Raw genomic sequence first — 24,037 nt, forward strand, 5'->3', positions numbered from 1 at the left:
GGTGAGCTGTGGACACACTTCTGACCCAGATGAAGGCCCTAGTATGAGTCAACAAAAAGCAAAAACGTTGAGCTTGAAACAATACAACGAAAGTTGTCTTTCATTTGAATTCACTTTCACCTGTGAGCTATCAAGTAGCTAAACTCATAAGTAGTGCTGTCAAACAAAAGTTTTAATCAGATTAATCACAGGGTTGCTGTGGATTAATTTTGATGATCACAATTAAATATCATTCATTTTTAATATAAATTAATCATATTTCACTTTGCATGGGCAAACAGACTCAAGAAAGAAGAGAATATACATGCACTTACGGTGTTTATTAAACACCTTTAAAGGTTCATGTTAGAATCCCCAACAAATGCATGCTTCACATTAATATGGTACTGTAAGCTGGAAGTGCTTTGGTGAAAAGAAAACTTCTTTCTGCAGAGAGTGTATATTACTGTATGTCGGTCGACTGTTTCATCTTGGGGGGTTTAGTATTCAAATTTCCCACCAAGAGGACCATGCTATTTTTGTAAGACTGACTTGCTGGGATTTTTTTTTAATTTCAGTATTTGGCAGAAAAAATTCTGATAGCTCATTAGTCGGCCGATTAATTTAAAAAAATATAAAATGAATAAAATAGCTTCTTTTTTGGTCCCTTAACGCTTACAACAACAAAGATATGAATTACAGGCAGAACATTTTACTGTTTTACAGTACTTTGTCCTTGAGTATTTTTTTTACTTTACAACAGAGAGGAAGTTTCAAGTGCAAAAACACGCAACAAAGCATTAAACCATCTCTGAAATTATATAACCTTATTTTTGTCCTTGTTGCTGCAAGGTAGTGGTAAGGGTATAGTAGAAACAAAAAACACAAAAGAAAGTAAGGCTGAGGTTATATATATATATATATATATATATATATATATATATATATGTATATATATATATATATATATATATATATACCAGAAACTAATGGTACTCCATAACAACACAGTGAGTTGCTGTTACTGCCTGGGTCACATTATAGTATTTTCTGACAAGATTATACTAAGAGTGACATCATGACAGTTGCTGAAAGCAGACAGTAATGTTAATCATTTTAACTAAAATTTTCTCTTAACTGCAACGGGAGACATGTTGAGTCACTGTTTATTTCACAACGTTGTTGTTAACTTATCTGTCGGCTCAGCCCACTCCTTTAATGTTGCCTGACTGTAGCTTAAACAGTGCAAGGACATCATTCTGTGCGACTCTGACACTTTACAGCATTTACTGTTTTATGAGAAATTAAGAATATGTCGACGTTTAATTGGTAAATCTCCAGCCGAAGATGATTATTTTGAAAAGGACTATAATCGTCCGATTTAATCGGCCGGTCGATTAATCAGCTGGACCCCACTGTTTACCGTCATTCATATGGAGTTGCTTGGTTTTGCCACTTCCAGCTCAGCTGCCCATTTGCGTATATGCGATGGCATGCAGTTTGTCCAAATCTTCTTGGACAAACTGCCCGAAATGTGTTGCCAGAGATGTTGCAGATGTGTTAATGGTGTTAATATTTTTAATCAGATTAATCGTGATGATTCATTAATCCATGTTAACGCGTTAATTTTGACAGCCCTACTCATAAGACAAATTGACAAACCATTTCTATACAGATAATCACATAATTGGTTTGCCACAACTTTTTCAAGAATTTTAGAAATAAAAGGGAGATTGGATGTGGGCCTACAGCTGGCTAAAATACCTGGATCTAAAGTAGGATTTTTGAGAAGTGACTTTATTGTAGCAAGTTTAAAAGCCTGCAGTATGTAGCCTGTTGGTAATAATTTGATGGTATTTAATACTGCAGTGTTAATTAAAGGAAAGATTAGAAGCCTTTTGCTTACATATAATGAACTGAAGTACAAGGTCTTCTTTTTTAAGTTGTAGATCTAACAGGTAAAAAACAGCAAACTAATTTCAGAGTTTCTTGTCTCACTTTTTTCCTGTCTTCCACCACCACATATAGAATTAGTAACTCTTCCCTACGATACATCTTTCTTTAAAGAAATCTAACGTTACATGTTTCACACCACTGATTCATCGGCAGTTAGTGCAGCCAAAGTCAATGGGAAGAGGCACTCTGTACAACACAGAGGAGGAGGAAGTCAGGAGAAAGAGTCTACACAGTCAGGGATCTGTGATGGCTGACAGGCAGAGAAAAGAAAGTGGAGAAGAGAAATATGAGGACATGTCACATTCTACCATAGTATCTTTTTTTTATTATTTGTCTCTGCAGTGCTCTGTCCCTGTAGAGAACAAAGGGAAATGGAGGGAGGGAGAAATGAAGAGAAATAGCAAAAGATGTAGGATTTATAAAAAGAAAAGAGGGATAGAGAGAGAGAAAGAGAGAGAGAGAGAGCAGGACATTTGGATGTGAGGCCCCATGGCTGAGGATCTCAGGGGACAAGCCTGTGGGCTTTTGGAGACAAACATTAATAATGAAACGCTAATTCCCTCTGTCCTCCTTTCTTTTTCTCCTTCTTAATATCTCCCTGCCATTTTCTCTTTGTCTTCATGGTTGTCTTTATTTCTCCTAATCTGTTTTCCTTTACACACCATAATGCTTTTCTCACCCACGTTGCGTCTTGCTTTGTCCCCAAAACAAGTTCATTGTTCCAGTTATTAACTTTTTGTGTTATTATTATTACATATTTCATGTGTGTGCGTGTGCATGGGTTTGTTTTCTGTCCGTCTGACATGGATTACAAAACCGAATGTAATATACAGTACAATTCTAACCAAATCCAGCTTTGCCATCTATTAAGGAGAGTAATATAAGCAGTGAATGGGTATACTATATATATATGAAACAGTGTACGCTTACTGGCTGTCTTCTACACTCCTATTTGTAAAGACATAATGGATGTCAGAGTCTGCCCTGCCCTTCATATCTCTACTTCCACTGAATTAAAATAGAGGCTGTGGTCTTTATTTACCTATCATTTTGCTGTTGTAAATCAGAGTTTCTGAGCCCCATTGGCCATTGCTTTGTTTTCTTTACTCATGAATGCTCTGAACTGATCAGGTGTTCTGGAACTGAAAACTCAGATCAACAGTGAAATCAACTCAGAGTTAGGGGTTTCAGTCAAAATTTCACCCTGCTTTTTTAGGATAGATTCTAGCTCTACAGTCTCTGACAAAAGTCTTGTTGCTTCTCTTAAGTTGTAGGAACAACAAATAACAACTGGACTTGTAGTTGATAAATTGGAATCAGAAATGGCTCATATGAATGACAAGGCCCTCTAGATTATATTTATTATGCCAAAATAAAGTTTGGTATCATTCATTGATTTTTATCATTTAATTAGGACAGAAAGGTCAGATTTTGCTTGGACAAAAGTCTTGTCGCATACAAAAATAATGTTGAAATTATACATATACTTTATTCTGAATACACAAATATGCTATAAAAACATCAGAGCATTAAGTCATGGTGTCTTGCAAAAAAAGAATTAATGTTGTGTATGACTTCCAGAGCTTGGAGGACTGCATCCATACGTCTCACCAATGACTCAAATAACTTATTGATGAAGTCATCTTAAATGGCAAAGAAAACAGTCTTGCAGGGCTCCCAGAGTGCATCAAGATTCTTCGGTTTCATCTTCCAAGCCTTCTCCTTCATCTTACCACAGACATGCTCAATAATGTTCATGTCTGGTGACTGAGCTGGCCAATCCTGGAGCTCCTGGACCTTCTTTGCTTTCAGGAACTTTGATGTGGAGGCTGAAGTATGAGAAGGAACGCCATTCTGCTGCAGAATTTGCCCTCTCTTATAGTTTGGGATGTAATGGGCAGCAAGAAATTCTTGATACTTCAAGCTGTTGATGTTTCCATCCACTCTGCAGAGCTGTCAAACATCCCATACCGGATACAACCCCAAACCATGATTTTTCTTCCACCAAACTTGACAGTTTTCTTGGTGAATCTTGGGTCAGTGCAATTTCTGCAGGATTTGCGTTGATTGGGATGCAGTTCAATGGATGATTCATCAGAAAAATCAACCTTCTGCCACTTTTCATTTTCCATCCTTCCTGCAAGCTGTGGACCTTGACAAATCCAACATGTTTTGTTGTTGTCTTCTGTTTAATGCTGGTTTTCTATGCACTAATTTGACTATGGAGAACACTGTATGAGAGAATTTGACAAACTGTTCTTGTAGATACAGGGATTTCTGGCGTCCAGTTCACGTGTAACTCTGTTGCAGGTGAAAAAGGGCTGGCCCTGGACTGTTGAAGCAACAAATGCTCTTCTCTAACAGGTGTCTGCCTGACCTGGGCTTGTCATAAACATCACCAGTTTCTTCAGATCTTTTTCTTATCCTCTCTACTTGACATTTGGATACATTAAAGCTGTCTGCCACCTCAGCAGCAGACTTGATCTTCAGGGTCTTGATGATCAGCACTTTGGTCTGTGGTTGGATCTTTGGCATGCTGTTGGGGTCAGGTTGGGCTTCATATGAAGGTCTTGTGTCTTGGGTTTCTTTTTATACACACCTGGGAATGTGTCAGTTACAGTATTTGTCACAGGTGAACTTCTATCTGTGATTGGTTGAATCATTTAAAGACATGACAAGACTTTTGTCCTTGCAAAAACAGATGTCATGGGCTTTACCAAGACGTGAACATCAGGACACTTTATGACGGGTTCAATTTACACCCAATTATTAATGTGAAAGCCCTTGACATTAAAATGAACCATTTTTTGTGAGAACTGATTGATTAGAAATAAAGTTATATGCCATTTAAGGTTACTATATCCTTATGCGACAAAACTTTTGTCAGGGACTGTATGTGCACTTCCTGTCAAGTGGATGTTGCCAGGCTGTCATGCTAATTGAGACTGTCCAATTGTGACATGTCTTTCAGCTTTAGGTGTAGGTCCCGCCTACAAGAATCATCTCAAATTTTTGGGGATTTGCAAACGAAAACATTTGGATTTCAATCCCGCAGTCACTTGACTTGCTGTTGTAAGAGCAACTGGATAATTCAATCAATCTCCATAATTCTGCTGAGCAGATTAAGAATCCATGAAACAATTATTGAAGCAAGTCAGTTTATTTTTCGAAATAACACAGTCACAGAAATGAACAAGTTCATCGCTGGAGCTTCATGTCCCCTCTTTGGTTGCAAGATTGCAGCTGATGTTTGATTCTGCGAGCACAAATCTACAGTCCATTGTTGAAAAAGCTAATTTGTCAGTTCATGAAGTTATCTAGCCAGTTCATTTACCAACTGGACATTTGTAAATCCCATCTAGCTGTTTCTTAGTTAATCCTTAGGTTAGTGAGAGTTGGTGAGTCAAGCAAATATGTTATGATGAAATGCAGAGACAGTAGCCCCTACAATGATGAGGCCACTGACAATGTTTTGTCATCGGATTCACAATGTTTATTGTGTTTATGCTATGGCCTGAAGTAGCGAATTTAAGAAACAGCACTCACAACAGGCAATGCTTCCTTTGGCGACTTCAGTCAGAATGGAGCATCGCGATTGAGAGCTCCATTTTCCAGCCTCCACAGGCATGAGCAATAATTTGTGACAATCAATCCTTTAGTCTGAATAAGTGAATCAAAGATCTTGATAACTTAACAGCAATATCTTTAACAGTTTTTAAATTCTTTTCAGCCCTTATAAGAGAAGCATTTTAACCTGTTTTACAAGATCAAATTTTTGTACTGCTTTTACTATTCAAGGGCATTCATAACTCTGTTTTTGCTTGTTTATGAAACTAACTTCTTAATCAAAGTCCATTTATCACATTTACAATGTACCATTGTTCTGTCAGAAACAGTGCCATCTGGTGGCGATTTATATGCAAGCAGCTTCATCTGCTTTGTGAACCACATGTCATGTGACCAGAAGTATAATTCAGTTGCACTGCCAACAGCATGGTCAGCAGTCTGCAGCTCCTGACTTCCTTTTCTTCATCGCTAAACCCGTGACTGGAAGTATGTTTGCCGATAAGTGTAATTTGGCAACATGTTGAGGCATGGTTCATTAATTTGTGTTTTACTGATGCACGTTTGTTTTTAATATTATTTAGTAGCCTAACTCAAACTGTTTGTATTGTATTTACAGTTTCACAAAAAAGGAATTGCCCTTAAACTCCATAAAATTCAAAATGTCTATGTGGTGTTTCTGGAAATGTTTAACTGGATGGATAGCTAGCACTGCCAGCTAGTGAGACCATCACAGTAATGTACTATAAAGAAGTTTGAACAAGGGTACTTGTGGATTTTCTCATGTGACAGCAAGATGTCTGACTGTTTCTAAGGTCAAAGTTATTGAGCTCTGTTGTTACAAACTAATTCAGAGCTCTCCTATTGTCAGTACAGTGATGAGCTGTGCTGTTAGTCATGACTGAGGGGACTGAGCCTAGCTCTTTTGCTTTCAACTTCTCTTCATTCGTGACCAGGCATCGTAAAGCCCCATGTAGCCAGAGAGGCAGTGGCATTCAGAGTCACTGTCTTAAGAATTAGAACCATATTCTGAGAGGTGGTCAGAGACGCCGTGGTCATCATCTGACTGGTGTAGTTATGTTTCAGGGCAAGTATTTTGGATAATGGTCTGCTACCGTCGATGGTGTCTCATCAGCAAGATAAGAAAATTGTTCTATGTTCTGTTCTCGCTACTTTGAAGAGGCGAACATCCATCAGTGTGTTCAACTCCGCAAGTGAGAAGAAGAAACAGAATATCTTGTAAAAGAGAAACTGAATGTGTCTTCTCTGTGTCTGCTTCAGAGAGTTTGGAAGTCAGGTCGCTGTTACTACTGGCTCTCAGTGGAGGTTGAGAAGACTTTATTCTTAAGGACTTGGAGATTGATTCAGAATTGTTTCTATCGTCCAAATGGGGACAAATTCAAGCTTTAATTAAGGGATGAGCGTGAGTTGGAGCAAATTACATTGGCTGAATGTTTGTGGCAGAGGAAGGCCTTCTGATCCACATCTTAACAATTCCTCTTTGTTTGAGCCCCCAAATATGTTACATCCTTGAGAACCAGGGGAGGAAGGGAGTAACAAATACACAGAAAGCCGGGTAAAGAAGCAAGAAAACCGATTGTGTCGCGGACAAATGATTTATTTTACAGAATAATAAAAAAAACAAGGTTCAGCACAAGGCCAGCATATTAACACCGAGCTGCCCCATAATCAAAGCACCAGATTGTAGCAGAACACGAGACACCAACACCACGCTCTGACAGCTGATCTGGCCCACTGGCCCCGATGATCAGGTTGTGCTCACCATTTAACCATTCCCGGCTGAGGTTTTGGCGCCACAGCTGCTCCTAGCCACTCCCACCGGGCATAACCTGAGAAATAGAACATAAAAAGAAGGGAGAGAAGAGGAACAAAAACACAACCTACCCCACCTGCATACAAACGCATCAAGGAACATAACACTCCCTCCCATAAGAGCAAACACACTGGCTTGCGTACATTCTGCACAAGTCTCTAACTTCCATTATCATAGCAACAATATGCTAGTCTAACTGCCACTTCTCACCCATGCGACAGAGCAACCAGGAATTTTGACAGCATAGGTTATCAGATGGGTTGCACTCCATCACATACAGTATGGACCTGGAGATTGAACAGTGAGAGCAGAATCGAGCATGGGCAAGACCAACCCTCTGTCACCAGGAAGGAACCGCCCCTCAACTGCCATTTTACCAAACCGTTCTCTACCATCACTACACTTACGTACTACACCTCCAGTCAACCCAAAACACTTTGCTAGGGAGGGATCACTTCCCTAAGCACCAGTAACGGCCCCATGGGTCAGAGGTAGTGATACTTCAGGAGGATGAGCAGGTAGTTGCACCCATGGCTTCCTTTGACGGCGACTCAACCGACCAGCAGAGGGAAGCCTGCTTTCAAGCTCGGACTGCACGGGAGCCTTTGCTTTGGTTAGCACCCTTCCAGAAAATCTCTCTGGATTACCAGAGGCCACATGGTCTTGGCCCAGGCTCTGAAATCAGACCGGTCACAACCTTTGCCACAGGATAGACCCTGCCACCAGCAATGTCATTTCCCACAATCAAATCAACACCATCAATTGGAAAGCTAGTCCGGACACCTGCTGGGAAAAAAAACCACTGACCAGTTTAGACTGAAAATGAATTTTGTGAAGAGGAGCGGGTGCAAAACCCATTTCAATAGCTCTCACCATAGCACCTACACCACATGAAGACCTCACTCCGAGCGGCACCACACCAGAGCGAATGAGGGACTGAGAACAGGCTGTCTCACGCAGCAGTGTAACCAGGCACCGGTCCTTCACCCTCCCTGTGAGGGAAACAAAACCTTGGAACAAGAATGGCTTCAGACAATCAGGTACCTTCTGAACACCAGAGAGTTCTGTGGGAGATCTAGATAATATCAATCCCACTCCTTTAGGCGGACTTTGGGCTGGTACCTGCTGTTTAGCCTTCCATGCTGCACATTCAGCAATTAAATGGTCAGACCCTCGGCAGTAAAAACACTGCCTCCCAGCTTCAGAACTTGACAATACGTTACCTGTGACCTGTGGCTCACCAGCTGTCTGGGACAAGTCATGGAGGGAGGAGTCACGCTGAGAAAAGACATTTTTGTGTGTCAGAATGAACTCATCTGCTAAAGTAGAGGCCTGCTGCAATGTAGTAACTTTCTGCTCATTTAAATACACTACTGTACGCTCTGGCAGACAGTTTTTAAACTCCTCTATCAACACAAGCCCTCGGACAGAGGTTAAACTGTCAGCATTACTGGCTGCACACCATTTGTCAAATAGCATCCTTTTCTCCCTTGCGAAATCTATGTAGCTTTGATCTGCAGCTTTCTTAAGCCCACGAAAACGCTGTCTATATGCCTCTGGAACCAACTCATAAGCACGCAGAATAGCACCTTTCACTTGGTCATACACCATACCATCCTTTACAGAGAGAGAAGAGCAAGCCTCTTGAGCTTTACCTGTTAACTTGCACTGTAACAGTTTAGCCCACACATCCCTAGGCCAACCCAAAGCCACAGCTCTCCTTTCAAATGCACTAAAATAGGCGTCTACGTCTGTCCCTCGAAATTCCAGAACTAAAGAAATGTTTTTACTCACATCAAATGAAGGAGAGGCCGCAGTTAGACTTGCCATCTGACTCATGACAGTCTGTAGTTCAAGCTGCCACATCGTAATGGCGGTCTCTGCCTCCAACTTCTTCAGCTCCAACCCTCTGCGAAACTCAAACTCACGCTCACGATCCTCTTTCTCCAGCTGAAGACGAGCTAGACGCAGTTTCAGACGTGCATTTAACTTGGAACCTGGAGATGACTCAACAGACTGTGGGTCAAATCGTGGCAACATGAACAGTTTTGTCCTCCGGGGTTTTTAGTCTGTCAGTAGGTGAAGTGGCAACCGGCGGATCAGTCCCTTCTCCCCCCCGATGAGAAGAGCGACCAACCCCCGAGAGCCCCGCTGCGGCACGCCGGTCTCCACTGACTGACACAGCCGCCGCGGCTTCAGCCATGAGATCAGCAGACTCAGACACCGGTAAGTTAAGAACTCCGTCACGCACCAGATGCTTGAGCAGAACGGTTTTCAACTCCCGTTTAACGAGCGACGATGAGACACTAATACCATAGTGGTCCATGATCGCAAATAAGTCCCGTTTCCAACATTTGTCCAACTGATCAACCGTCGGATTAGCCACAAACTCAGACAACACAAACGCTGCCATAACACCCGGTCACTCACACACAACCGAACTGTACCACTGCAGCTACACGTTTAGCACAGCACCAAAACAGCTTCCCCTAGTCCTGCCTGAATGTTTCTATCTGTCTATCTTCTGGAGCGTGTCGGGCTCGAGGTGACTTTAAAGGCTAAACTCAACGGCGGAAGCCCTGAACACCTACCCCCAACAAGGTCTGGACCCCACCCAGGATAAACCCCGAAAATGACAAAGGGAAAATAACAAAAGAGCATCTGACGGAGGAGCTGAAGCAGCTCAGCTGGACACTCACCTGTCTGTCTGAAGAAAGCGAACAAGGCGACAGCTAAACCAAAACAAAACACTCACAAACAACAACCACACACCATCACACAATCAACGGATCAATTCCCTGACAAGAAGTGGACGAGCCCCCAAATATGTTACGTCCCTGAGAACCAGGGGATGAAGGGAGTAACAAATGCACAGAAAGCCGGGTAAAGAGGCAGGGAAACCGATTGTGTAGTGGACAAACTGTTTATTTTACAGAATATTAAAAAAAAAACAAGGTTCAGCACAAGGCCAGCATATTAACACCGAGCTGCCCCATTATCAAAGCACCAGATTGTAGCAGAACGCGAGACACCAACACCACGCTTTGACAGCTGATCTGGCCCACTGGCCCCGATGATCAGGTTGTGCACATCATTTAACCATTCCCGGCTGATGGTATGGAGCCACAGCTGCTCCTAGCCACTGCCACTGGGCATAATCTGAGAAATAGAACATAAAGAAGAGGGGAGAGAACAGGAACAAAAACACAACCTACCCCACCTACATACAAACGCATCAAGGAACGTAACATTTACTGATCAGCGACAAGCATTTTGTGTTCAAAGGGATTCCACCTCTTTTTCCGGGTTGCTTTGCTCTTAAAGGCAAAGCTGATTTCTCTGTGAAAGCTAAGAAGCAAGCATTTTACAGTGAGGTTTTGGATGTGGTCTGCACATCACATTTGCTGATGAATTCACAGTTGCCATGTTTAAAGCTCTGTGTTTGGCTTTCATCATTGTTGTGTCTGGAATTGAGGTTGAGATCAAACAGGGTGTCTGTTGCAGTAGTGTGATTGGCTATGATGTTGCATCAAGAGGCACCTTGTAGTATACCTTGGCCAGCACACTAGCTTAGCCGAACTATGCCATGGCCTACACTATGGGGAGTAGCTTCCTGCGGAAGAAAGGTAGCTTCATCTCGTTGCTTTTGTGGTAAATTTGTTTACAGGGCAGTAGCAGTCAATAGAAATGACTCCAGCTGGAGCATGTGGCAGTAACAGTAGGTTCATATATTTTCTGTTTAAGGGGGTTAAAGCATGCTCTGACTCTATTTCTGGCTCTGTTTCTTACCTACACTGAAATGCAAGGCAGTAGCACCTAGATACATGTTCTCTATGCTTCATAAGGGAGGTAGTTCTCTGTGTCTAAGCTAAAAATGATTGATATCGTCAATCCAAATTTCAGAATTTTTGTATGCTGAAATTTGATTAATAAATCTCTTCTTACCAAAGTTCACTTGCTTATATATATAGCTGTGAAATGAAATTTACATGTTTAGTAATGGAAAAAAAATATGGTGAAATTATTATTGTATAATTGTGAATAACTGCCAACAGCACTATTGGTCACAAGGAGTACTAAAGAATCATAAGTGCAACCAGCAGATATGTACAAAAACATGTAAGGAAGGAAATCCATCCATCCATTATCTATACAATCAGTTGCGGGGGTGCTGGACACCCTGGACAGGTCGTCCTGTCTATGGTAGAGCTACACTTGGAGACAAACAGCCAAGCACGCTCACAGTCACACCTATGGACAATTTAGAATCATCATGTTTAAAACCAAGTTTTTGAACTGTGGGAGGAAGCCAGAGAACCTGGAAAGAACCTACGCTGCACAGAGGGAACATGCAGACTCCACACAGAAAAATCCCAGGCTCCCTAACTGGGACACGAACTGGGGAACTTCTAACTGCGAGACAACGGTGCTAACCACCACGTCACCTTACAGACCTGATGGAGGAAATAAAGCCTAAAAATACAGCTTACACTGTATAGTTGAAGTAATTGTCAAAAAGAACAACAGGATCCATGTATGTCTATGTTTTAGACCAGTTCAAAGCATGTATGTAGGATCTGTAGAGGGTCAATGTGTTTAGAAAAAAGATATGAAACAGGCAAAACAGTTAAGTCTAGTAGTACCTTTCACAGGGATGACTCTCGCGATGGAAAGATCCATTTCAGATTCAGATTAACTTTATTGTCCTATAAGGAAATTTGTGTTGGACCAAGTGTCACATCAGATCACTGCAATTTCAACAGCCACACAATCAATTCTTACTTCTATATAACCCATCAATACATTTTCAATCCAACCCTGCAGTCTCGTCACCACTGTCTACCGTACTCAATAGTGATGGGAAATCCGTCTCTTTTTAGAGAGCCGGCTCTTTTGGCTCGGCTCAGTAAAAAGAGCCGGCTCTTTCGGCTCCCAAGTGGCTCTTCGGGTTGTTTTGTTGCTTTAATTAATTTATTATCAACAACAATATAAAATTATGCACAAAATGAATTACTAATGTAAAAGATTGTGGTTTTTTAATTTATATATGTTTATTATATAAATATGCTTTTTTATTCACTCCACAAAAATGTAAAAAAAATAAATTAGAAAATACAAAGAACAACTATTTACAGCTCAATTTTCAACTATTTAAATATTCAGCTTTTGCTTTTAAACAAATTTAAAGTGAAACAACACAAAAAACTGCAAACCACAGCACCAAAAAATATAAATTACAATATGCAAAACAAAAAGAAAAAAATGAACCCCCGGATCTTTAATTAAGGTCAAGGTTGGCATTTAGAAACACCAAGTGCTTCAGCTTTGAGGAGCTGATCCGGTTTCTTCTGTCAGTAATTATCTGCCCTGTTTTGGAGAAGATTCTCTCAGAGGGAACTGATGTTGCCACAATGCACAGTCTCCGTGTCATCACCTGGGTAAGACGTGGATAAATTGAAGCCTTGGTCTCCCACCAGCTCAGTGGATCTGCACTTCTCTGGCAAAGGGGCTCATCAATGTAGAATCTCGTTTCCAGTATTGCATCTGCTGAGGGATTCCTTCTGGTATTGTCTCTACTTGCTCGTTCTTCAAAGAATCTCCAAACAGCAGATGCTTGTTGCTCCTTTTGTTACCCTCTTCTGCCTCTTCTCCCTCTTTGGTCCCCTGGCAGTGGAGTTGGTTGGCTGGATCTTGCTGCTGCAGTGATTCTCTGAAGAGCTTCATCCACCGCTCTGTTGTCATTAAATACCAGCTTCTTGAATCTTGGATCAAGAATGGTAGTTTCAGAGAGAACAGTGTTATATTCCATTCTGTGGAACTTTCTGTCCATGGATGCACAGAGAGCATCCACTAACTCTTTCCCTTTTCCTGTAGTTACTCTGGTTTGGTGCTCAGCTGTCACTCTCTGCAGACCCTTGCACAGGATTAACATTTTGGAGGCTGTGACATGGCTGAAAAAGAGTAAACAAGTTTCAAAATTATGCTTTTTTTTTTAAAATTCAGCAGTATATATATCATGTCTAATCTGCTGCTGCTGCAACTACTACTACTAATAATAATAATGATGCAATAACATTTGCACACTCACCTGTCTGCACTGATCTCCACAGTGACCTGCTCAAATGGCTCCAGAACAGTGCATGCCTCCTCTAGTACCTCCCATTCCTCTTGGCTCAGAGGGTTGACCGGTGCATTGATAACTGCCAGGGTAGAGATGACTGCATCCTTGGACTCCAGAATCCGTTTTAGCATATGAAAGGTGGAGTTCCACCTTGTGATGCATTCTTGTTTCAGTCTCAGCTCAGGCATGCCCATCTGTTGTTGTGTAGATTTGAGCTTGTGTGTGGCTGTTGTGCTCCTGTGGAAAAATTCCACTTTCGCCTTCACTTTGTCCAGCTGGCTTCATCACCTTCAAAGCATCTCTTACAACCAGGTTAATTGTGTGTGCAAGACATGGGTGGTGGGTCCATTTCAGGATTTTTATTGCTTTTGTTATGTTAGCTGCGTTGTCAGTAACACAGCAAACCACTTTGTTTTCCACATCCCACTCTTTTGCCACTTTGAGCAGCTCTTCTGCTAAGTTCTCAGCAGTGTGTCTGTCGCTGAACTCAAAACAATCCAGAAGACAGGACACCATTTTAAAATTTTCAATAAAGTGACATGTAACAGACAAGAAGGATGTATGGGTTTGGGATGTCCAGCTGTCAGTTATTAGACAGACTGCTGTGGCTTTTTTTAACCCTCTCTTGCAGTAATGCATGTTCTCTTTCATACAGGCCTGGGATGATTTTTTGGGAAAGTGTTTTCCTGCTTGGAATGGCATACATTGGATTCAGTGCATGAACAAACTTCCTGAATCCTTTATCGTCCACAACCGAAAATGGTTGAAAATCAAGGGCAATCATTTTTGCCAGTTCTTCATCAATTGAGTTCTGTCTTGCTGTGGTCACAGACTTCTGCAAAAACTGTGTCATATGGCTCTGGGTCGGAGGTTTAGGTGGTTGTGGTGGCATACATGATGCTGTAGATACTGCAGCAGCAGCAGTAGCAGTAGACACACTGGCACCTTCATTAATATCACATTCAACCCATTGCACTGATGGGTGGACAGTTCTCAGATGCCTGTGGAGGTTGTTTGTGGAGCCGGATCTGTATGATATTCTTTTCTTGCAGACTCTACACTCTGCCTTTGTATTATCTATCAAACTGAAATGGTTCCAGATTTTACTCGTTTTCCTGGTGTCACTCATTTTCTTTACCTGTCTATCGATGTCTGGTTTTGTTGCCCCTGGCTCTCTTTCTCTCTGTCCCTCCTGCTCTGTTCCTGATCTACCGCTGCTGCGTCTGTGAGTTTAACTGCCGCCCCTCCCCCGCTCTGCGCAGCGCAAACACATATTGACCAATCACGTCCGGCTTAAAGAGAAAAAAAAAAGTAACAGCGAGGGTGAGAGAGGGAGGATGAGAGAGAACAACAACAACACGGCTCCCCAACACGGCTCCCAATAAGGTGCCGGCTCCCGTCGGTCACTTGAAAGAGCCGGCTCTAAGAGCCATTTCGTTCGCGAACGACACATCACTACTACAGATAATTTAGAATCACCATTTAACCTCAGCATGTTTTTGGACTGCGGGAGGAAGTTGGAAAACCTGAAGAAAACCCATGCATGCACAAAGAGAAAATGCAAATTCTACATAAAAAGAGTCCAGGCTGGGATGCGAACTAGGGATCTTGTAGGTGTTAGGTGACAGTGCTAACCTCTGCATCACCATGTACGTCATGCTAGTGACCATTTTTTAGCAGTCTACTAAATAGTTGTTGTTAGTCATTCGTATTGCTTTAATTTTCTCTTAGTGTCTGGTGAATTCAAAATCCTGGCAACTTTACTGACAAATAAATGTAGATAGATAAATGTTGTGGGTTAGCCTGTCTCAGCTGACAAATCAATAAACTCAGACTCTCCACATTATTCTGATCGAGCCACATCTTGCTGTTGACAGTTTTCCATGTGTTTTGTTTTATTTTCAGGGGCAAATTATGTACAAATTAATACGTTGTGAGCACACCAGCGACTGTACAAGCCAATTACAAACTGATGCACCTAAAGAAGCAAAATAATCTTCTACAGGAGGGAGTCTTTTGGATTTTTCTTTGTTGGTATTTAACATGTAAGAAGCAAGCAGACAGTGGTACTCTGTCCTGGTGTCTCTGCTAACTGTACATCTGTCATTCAAACAACTGTTACCCAGGGCCCTTTCAAAGTACTTTCAAGATTTTTCTTACAGGACTTTGAATACAAACTCATGTACAAACAGGTGCATGTTCATGAAACAGGTAGGCTGCTACACTGCTTTCTATAGACCAGATTTTCATGACTTAATGACAGAATTCAGATGAACATGTCCTTATTTCTAAGGAAAGAAATCAGTTTTTCAGCAGACACAGAAGTGGTAGATCAGATCCACTCACATGAATCATTTTTGAGAAGCAATATGTGGTGTTTTTGAGGTACTTGTTTTGAAGCTTTCGTTTCATTGATTTCTAGCCTCCATGGCAACACTTATGCTATAATTGAAGACAATGAAAAACCCGTGTGTTTTTATGACACCACAGACACTCTAAGTTTATATGGAGAGGGGTTTTGGGAGCTTGTTGATTGCTGCTGTTTGTTCCCCCTAATTACACTGCACTTGTTTTCTCAGCATCTCCTCAGTACTTTTCAACCACCCTTCCCACCATTCTACTACTTTTATTGCCTGTTGTCTGTTTTCATTTTTTTTCTCTATTTTTACCAGATGTATTAAAATGCTTAAAGCTCGTGTCCAGAGTTTGAATCGCTGCATCTCCCAAAACACTGTTGGTCCCTCCCTCCCTCTGATTTCGCCCCTTTATTTGTGCACGCGCGCAGTACCTGAGAGAAGTGCCCGGAGTGCTGCAGCATCTTGCCTGTTTTGCTGTTTTCCACTCTTCTACATTTAGTACATTTAGTAAATAATAAAGGAATTACGTTAGAATGCTGTATTGAGTCTAACTTGTCCTAATACCAAAATAACATGAATCTGCTAGGACGAACGAGTAAAGTTTCAATATGTGATTACACTCGTGTATCCCTCTCGATGACGTTGTTTATCAAACTTAGTGTATTTACGCGTGTATATGTGTTACATTGTTTATTTATTTCTATCTAGAGTTCAGAATTGCATGACTCCTCTGACGAAAAGTATGTCCCAGACGCCCCAACATCTTCCTCCAGAGGTCGGGCATCTAAACGAAGCCGTCAGGCGGGCTATGGAGGCCGTGGTCGGGGAGCGACGCGAGCACCCCGAGCCAAAAAAACGTCCTGCAGTCTCTTGGCCTGACAAGCCGTGGGATTGGTAACTTTTCTGGAAGTTGCTGATCCATGATGCTCTCTCCTCCACAAGCAAAACAAATGTGCGCGCGGTTGCGTAGTGCGTAGCTCTCCCACCTCTGCATGAGCTTGCTTGCTGTGCGCGTAACCGTTGATTGACAGCATGACAAAGCTGAAGCTCGAACTTGATTGGTCGGCAGCGACCGGCGCTTTTTGGAATAACATGGGGGTCTATGAGAGGAAGGCGAGACCTCAGGAATAAATTTTCATATCGCGTCATACTAACAATATTATCGTATCGAACTAGACTAACACATTTAAGCTTTGTTAAACAATGATACATAAATTGAAAACAAACGGAAACTCCGGACACGAGCTTTAATGTGTGGCACTGTATCTTTGTTCTGAAGAAGCACTAGTTGGGCCTGACAAGTTTTTTTTTTTTTTAACAAAGATGCTTTGAATGCATTATTCATCATTTTCACATAAAGGTGTGCATTATGCAAATTTAAATTAATGTATACATCATGGGAGCAGGGGACTGTGTCACTGCCACAGTATAGAGTACAATAAAGAATAGGTAGTACGAACAAACAGAAATATACAAAATGAAAAAAGATAAATTATACACGGCCATTTACCTAAATACAGAATTCACCAACTTAAATAACAACGTTAGAAGTTCAGTTCATTCACTCATTCATTCATTTAGACTGAGACAACATCTTAAAGGTGACTCATTATTGATTTGAATGCTATGCATTCTATGATGACTGTATATTACAGCGGATCTTGCGTTTTCTCTCCCTCAGGTGGGAGGGAGGGACAATCCCGCTGTCGACCCCATAATTCATGGCCTGAAGGGTGTGGTCCATCATGGTGAGTACAGTCATCATTTGGAGCTTTTATCTCTATTTACTTTTACATTTTTGCCACAAATATGCTGTCACAACTTGTCAATAACATAAAAAATCCAGATTCAGTGGGAGGCAATCATTTTTTCAAACGATGAAAAAATGTTGTCTGGTGGTTTGTTAGCTTACCAAAATAACATGATGTACCCATCTTCTGTTAAAGCAAATAATAGTGCTGCCTCTGATGGACAGAAGATATACCCCCAGGCAACCAGGCCTTTAAATAAGTCTTTATAAACCAGCCTCATAAAAGTTGGGCCATCACCTTCAATAAAAAGAAAACAAACTGGATTAATCAGGTTCATAAATCAGAATATCAATCCCATAAGAAATATTTAACTATTTATTTTCAGCCCTAATTAAAAACATAAAACATTATATAACAATGACCATATCAGTAGTAAGACTAAAAGATTAAATGGAGAGTGATGCTGGGGTCGCTCAGCCAGTCAGCACCCAGCGCTGTATGTTATGCATTGGTCATTACAAGGGGACGCACCTGGTGAAATAAGGGCTACATTTAAAAAAAAAAAAAAAAACAACTAATAAATGCATTTGATTTCTATTTAATATTCTTTAAATATTTTTTAATTATTATTTAGACATAACTGAGTTATTATTAGGCTAGAAAATGTTTATTTAATTAAAATAATATATGTATATAAATAAATATATACCACAAAATCCCACGATATAGCCAAAATCCTGTGATACCAAACACAATTAAAAAATCCGCAATACAGTAAGGGCACAAAAAGTGAACCGCAATATGGCGAGAGACCACTGTATAAGGCAAACAGTGTCTGATTATGTTATAAAATCTCTTACTCAGCTGCACATTTTTTGCAAATTTGTTGCAACACAGAAAAAACACAAGATTGCTGTATACATTTCTGTCATGGGGAGTCAGAGACCAAGTTCAGACATAGAACAGTGTAGTTCAGTATAAAGTATACAAGAGTTTATTATACAGAATAAATACAAAGCAGATGTTAATGTGACGACAGGTGTAGGAACTACTATTGGGGGAGGGAGAGAAAGACTCACCAGAAGGACAGAACATAGAGAAAACTATCTCAAACTGGGGAAGTGACAAAGTGAACGAGGTCCCAGAAGTAACCTCTGTGGGTGAATGGGGAATTCGGCAAACCAGAAAATTAAGGCCGGGATGACAACCAGGACATACCAGGGTATTGACAATAAACATAAAGGACCCATGTAATACTAAAATAAGCAGGGAGTTGCTGATCAGGACCAAGTACAGCAGAGCTAGGAACAGTTGGGGAAATGTTATGGACTTGCAAGCTCACAACTAGAAATTTAAGGCAGATAGCATGATACACTACAAATGTGATACCAGAGACACCAGGTACGTGTGGAAGGGGATCCAGGCCCTGACACACTATAAAACCTCCCCAGTGGCCATTCATAGTGACACCACCCTTCCTGACAGACTAAACCACTTCTTCGCACGGTTCGAGGCTAGCAACCACATACCTGCCCAGAAGACCCCTCCTGCCCCAGGTGAACAGGCACTTCACCTTCACCCAGCTGATGTGAGGAGGATCTTGTCCAGAGTCAGTGCACGAAAAACTGCAGGCCCAGACAACATACCAGGGCGTGTGTTTAGAGACTGTACTCATCAGCTCGTAGAAGTCTTTACAGACATTTTTAACATCTCTCTAGATCAGGCAGTAGTACCTACCAGCTTCAAAAGAACCACTGTCATCCCTGTGCAGAAGAAGTCAGCTGTCACGTGCCTAAATGACTACCGCCCAATAGCACTGACTCCCATTGTGATGAAGTGCTTTAAGCGTTTAGTTATGAAGCACATCAAGTCTGTCCTTCCTGCTTCTCTTGACCCTCTACAATTTGCCTACCGCCACAACCGCTCCACCAACGATGCCATATCCTTTGGTCTATACTCTGTCCTCTCACACCTGGACTCCCCAAATACATATGCCAGAATGCTGTTCATAGACTTTAGTTCAGCATTTAATACAATAATCCCCCAGCAGCTGGTAAACAAACTCTGCATATGAGGACTTAACACCTCCCTCTGCAACTGGACCCTGGATTTCCTGTCTCAGTGACCGCAATGTGTACGTGTAGGCAGCAGAGCATCAAGCACCATCATGCTGAGCACCGGTGCCCCACAGGGATGTGTGCTGAGCCTCCTTCTGTTCACACTGCTCACCCATGACTGCGCTGCATGACAGGTCCACGGTAGAGAGGATCAAAAGCACCAAATTCCTGGGGGTGCAAATCATTGATGACCTCAGCTGGTCTCTGCGCACCCACTCCACAGTGACGAAAGCACAACAGCTTCACTTCCTGAGGAGACCGAAGACAGCCAGCCTTCCAACTCCCATCCTGACCACCTTCTGCAGGGCCAGTGTGGAAAGCGTCATGACCGGTTGTTTCACCATGTGGTTCGGAAACTGCACACAAGTGGATCGTAGATCTCTGCAACGTGTGGTCAGGACAGCGGAGAGGATCATTGGTGCCTCTGTCCCGGCTCTCCAGGACATTTGCCAAGAACACTGCATAAGGGCCACCTCCATCATTAAAGACCCCTCACATGGACTGTTTGCTGTCCTTCCATCAGGAAAGAGACTGCACAGCATCAGAACCCACACATCAAGGTTCTGCAGCAGCTTCTTCCCACAGGCAGTCAGACTATTGAACACCCTGCAGCTACAGCACACGTAGACCTGCACCCATCACCACCACACCCCAAACTGCAGTCACATTAATCGCACCCATTATTACCCCAGTAGCGAGTGTGACTGTGTCTGAAGCATGCTTGTGCTTCTGTTCTGCTCTTTTATCTAGCTTAGTCTTTTTAAAATCATCTTAAATTTTGCCTCGTATTTATTCCTAACTTTGTATCATATTACCCTCATTTCTGCACTGTGAGTGGATGTGAGAAACGTCATTTCATTTTACTGTGTACTACGCACATTGCTGAATGACAATAAAGCTGAAGTTGAAGTTGAAGTTTAAATGATAAATTGTCTGCACTTACATAGAACTTTTCTACCTTAGCCCTTTACAATGTTTCTTATTCACCCGTTCGCACACTAATAGTAATACAGCTGTCACACAAGGTGCTTGCCTGCCATTGGGAGCAACTTTGGGTTCAGTGTCTTGTTCAAGGACACTTCAACATTCAATTAGTCCACAACCCATTCTACAACCTGAGTCACAGCTGCCCAAGATGCTACAATTAGCAGGTGGAAAATCTGAGTTACATAAATCACAAAGTAAAGAAAATGTGAACCATGCAAACATGGCAATCAGACACTGTGGAACAGACAGAATACACAGCTATCAAGAATTTAGCACTACTAGTACAAGAGTGCATGGCAGAGAAAACTACGCTACACTACTTAAGGGTCTTTCACACAGGACGTGAAACACATCCACCGCACTCTGAAACACGTTCATTTAATTGCTTGTACAACAACAGTGTGCCACTTTGCTGTGAAAAGCACAAGTGCAGCGCACAGGCCAGGGAGGTCACAAAGCTCAAGCTCAATTTGGGCAATTTTTACAAGTGTGTAAAGTGTGACATTTGATCAATCTTTAACTGCAGGGTATTCTAGCTTTGATTGTGCTCTTCTTCAAAAGGTTTTTGTGTAGGATTTTGTTGCTTTGGAGTATATTCACACAACAAATTATGACTTCTGGGATGATTCGATCTTTTTTTCGCACAAAGCAAATTAGAAGCTTTTACATTGCTTTTTTGTTTGAACTGTATGCCCTCAGTCAAAAACTGTTGTCTTCTGCATACAACCCTGAAGTGCATCGCTGTCATGATCAAAAGATTTATCCTATGGCAATGTTCTGTCTTGTCCTCCCTCAAAGGGCCATACTTGCCCTACAACAACACATTGGCTTCAGAGTGAATTTTAAGAGCTCACAAATAAACATACAAATAAAACTTTGATACTGCCCGATACGCGCACTTTATCTCCTGCACAGCTGTCTTGGAAAAAGGACTCTCTGCGTCCAAAATCTCATCAAATACAAAGGCCACGCAAGTTCAGTCGAGGAGAAGCTCCAATCTCTCCCACAGGGAAGGTGGTTGCTAATTTGCTCCGTCTCCACCAGTGCTACACTATGAAGCAGCGGGTGGTTAAATTTTTCACAGCGCACTCCTCTCTTGTTGCCGGGCTCGTCTGGCAGACACGCACCACAGGTCTGACTCTTCTGTCTTTGTACCTCAAGCCTTGTTGCATTTTACATGACACCTTGCTGGAACAAATGGCCTCTGACTTGCTAGCCAGCAAGCGGCTCCAAACTAACCCTGTGAAATCAGCCCAGTAAAAAGCCGAAGTCTGATATGCATAGAGACTCATGAAAGCCTCAAAGAGAGGAGTGCACTGTCAACATGGGGTTTACAGGAGCTCTGGAGGCCGATGCAGATACAGATAATGATGTAGTGGGATGATGCATTAAGATGAGAGGAAGCTGAGAGGCAGAGGACGAGAAGCAAGGCGATAATTCTCTCTTGCTCTGTACATCATCTTCAGTCATCATTGTTATTTTTGAAGAGAACATCATGATTGCAGTGCAAAAGCTCAAACACACATCTATAAAAGATTTAAAGGTGTCAGATATAAAAGAAAGAGCAGATCAAAATTCTCAGTGTTATTATGCTGCTCAGTAATACCATAGAGGTGACACTTAGACAAATGAGAACACATAAAACATGGAATGATTCCTTTAGGCAGTTCTTGGTCAGCAGCATCGGCACAACATATGGTGTATGCTACTTATTTGAAAATACAGTTCTAAAAATGAACCTGTTTTGTTCGTTCAGGTGGTAATTGCTGGCTAGACTAAGGAAGAGGCAAATTTATTTTGAATGAATTACTGCCACATTTGTAAACTGTATTGAAGGAAGTCTACAACTGTCATAGGAGATGCAACGGTTCACATCCATCCATTATGTATCGCTTAATCCTCACTGGGGTCATGGGGGGCTGGAGTCTATCCCAGCTGACTTGGACAGGTCACCAGTCTGTCTCAGGGCTACACATACAGACAAACAATCACACTTACATTTACACCTACTGACAATTTAGACTTACCAATTAACCTCAGCATTTTTTTTTTTTTTTTGACTGTACTGCACAGTGGCGTTGTGGTTATCACTTTTGCCTTGCAGCTAGAAGATCCCTGGTTCATGTTCCGGCCTTCCCGGGATCTTTCTGCATGGAGTTTGCATGTTCTCCCTGTACATGCGTGGGTTTTCTCCGGGTACTCCGGCTTCCTCCCACAGTCCAAAAATATTCTGAGGTTAATTGTGAACTCTAAATTGCCCGTAGGTGTGAATGTGAGTGTGATTGTTTGTCTGTATATGTAGCCCTGTGACAGACTGGTGACCTGTCCAGGGTGTCCCCTGCCTTCACTCAGTCAGCTGGGATAGACTCCAGCCCCTCTGTGACCCTAATGAGGATAAAGCAGTGTATAGATAATGAATGGATATTTTTTAATTGTGGGAGGAAGCTGGAGAACACGGAGAAAACCCATGCATGCACAGGGAGAACATACAAACTCCATGCAGAAAGATCCCAGGAAGGTCGGGATGTGATCCGGGGATCTTCTATCTGTAAGGCGAATGTGCTAACCACCAAGTCACTGTGCAGCCCCAGGATTCACATCCCTTTTTTGAAATTAATTATAATATTTATACAATGCAATGTGCATAAAAACAACATAAACATTTTGTATAAGTATGGCCTAATATGATGAATATGTCAACAAGAAGTGAATGGCAAAATAAAATGCCACTCTCTGAGTGTTATATTTGTGACATCCTAGTCAAAAGGAAGACCTTATTTGTTAGAGCGTTTAAAATCTATTACAAACAATACAGTTTCAGTGTTCAGATGCGCTGTAGGGTTAGTGGTCAGCAGTAACATCCCTCTGAATCATTTTGTTTTTAAGAGATTTTCAGTATACTTTTAAAAAATTTTGATATATTTTACAAATTGTGCATTTTTTTATTTATGTTTTTTTTTTTTATCAGTACTTAATAGAGCATCCTGGCCATCTTCATCCATTATTATGAGTACAATACTGACAGTCATCATGATAGCAACCACATTGCATCTTTTATGTTAATATCACCAGGTCCATCCTCTAATGAGCATTATTGTTGATAGCAAATTTCACTTAAATCTGGCTTGTAGATATTGAGAAGCATGAAATTAAATACATAAGGATGATCAAAATACAATGGTTCTAAGATGAAACAAACACTTTATTTGTATTTAGAAAAATAAAATGAAACTATAAAAAAATCTAAACCCTGCATGCTAGTCCAAAATGTTATCCTCCAAAAACCTTGGCAAAACTAATCACTGCCGTGACAAAGCTGCTTCGGCATCCATTCAAATCAAGATAGAGGCTATGAGTAAAATCCTCCAAAA

General features: G+C 41.6%; 1 protein-coding gene across 3 annotated transcripts in view; it reads left to right on the forward strand.

The window, feature by feature from the left end:
* The window catches only part of LOC110970352 (receptor-type tyrosine-protein phosphatase gamma-like), a 532,505-nt gene that overhangs the window by 370,364 nt on the left and 138,104 nt on the right, over positions 1-24,037 (forward strand). For all 3 annotated transcript variants that reach the window (XR_007941817.1, XM_051947993.1, XM_051947994.1), the window contains exon 6: positions 17,493-17,559. Coding sequence is in view for 2 of the 3 variants with exons in the window: in XM_051947993.1 (XP_051803953.1) it covers positions 17,493-17,559 (67 nt within the window). In the remaining variant the exon portion in view is untranslated. The remainder of the gene's footprint in view (positions 1-17,492; positions 17,560-24,037) is intronic.

Source organism: Acanthochromis polyacanthus, chromosome 5 (genome assembly GCF_021347895.1).
Source record: "Acanthochromis polyacanthus isolate Apoly-LR-REF ecotype Palm Island chromosome 5, KAUST_Apoly_ChrSc, whole genome shotgun sequence".
NCBI lineage: Eukaryota > Metazoa > Chordata > Actinopteri > Pomacentridae > Acanthochromis > Acanthochromis polyacanthus.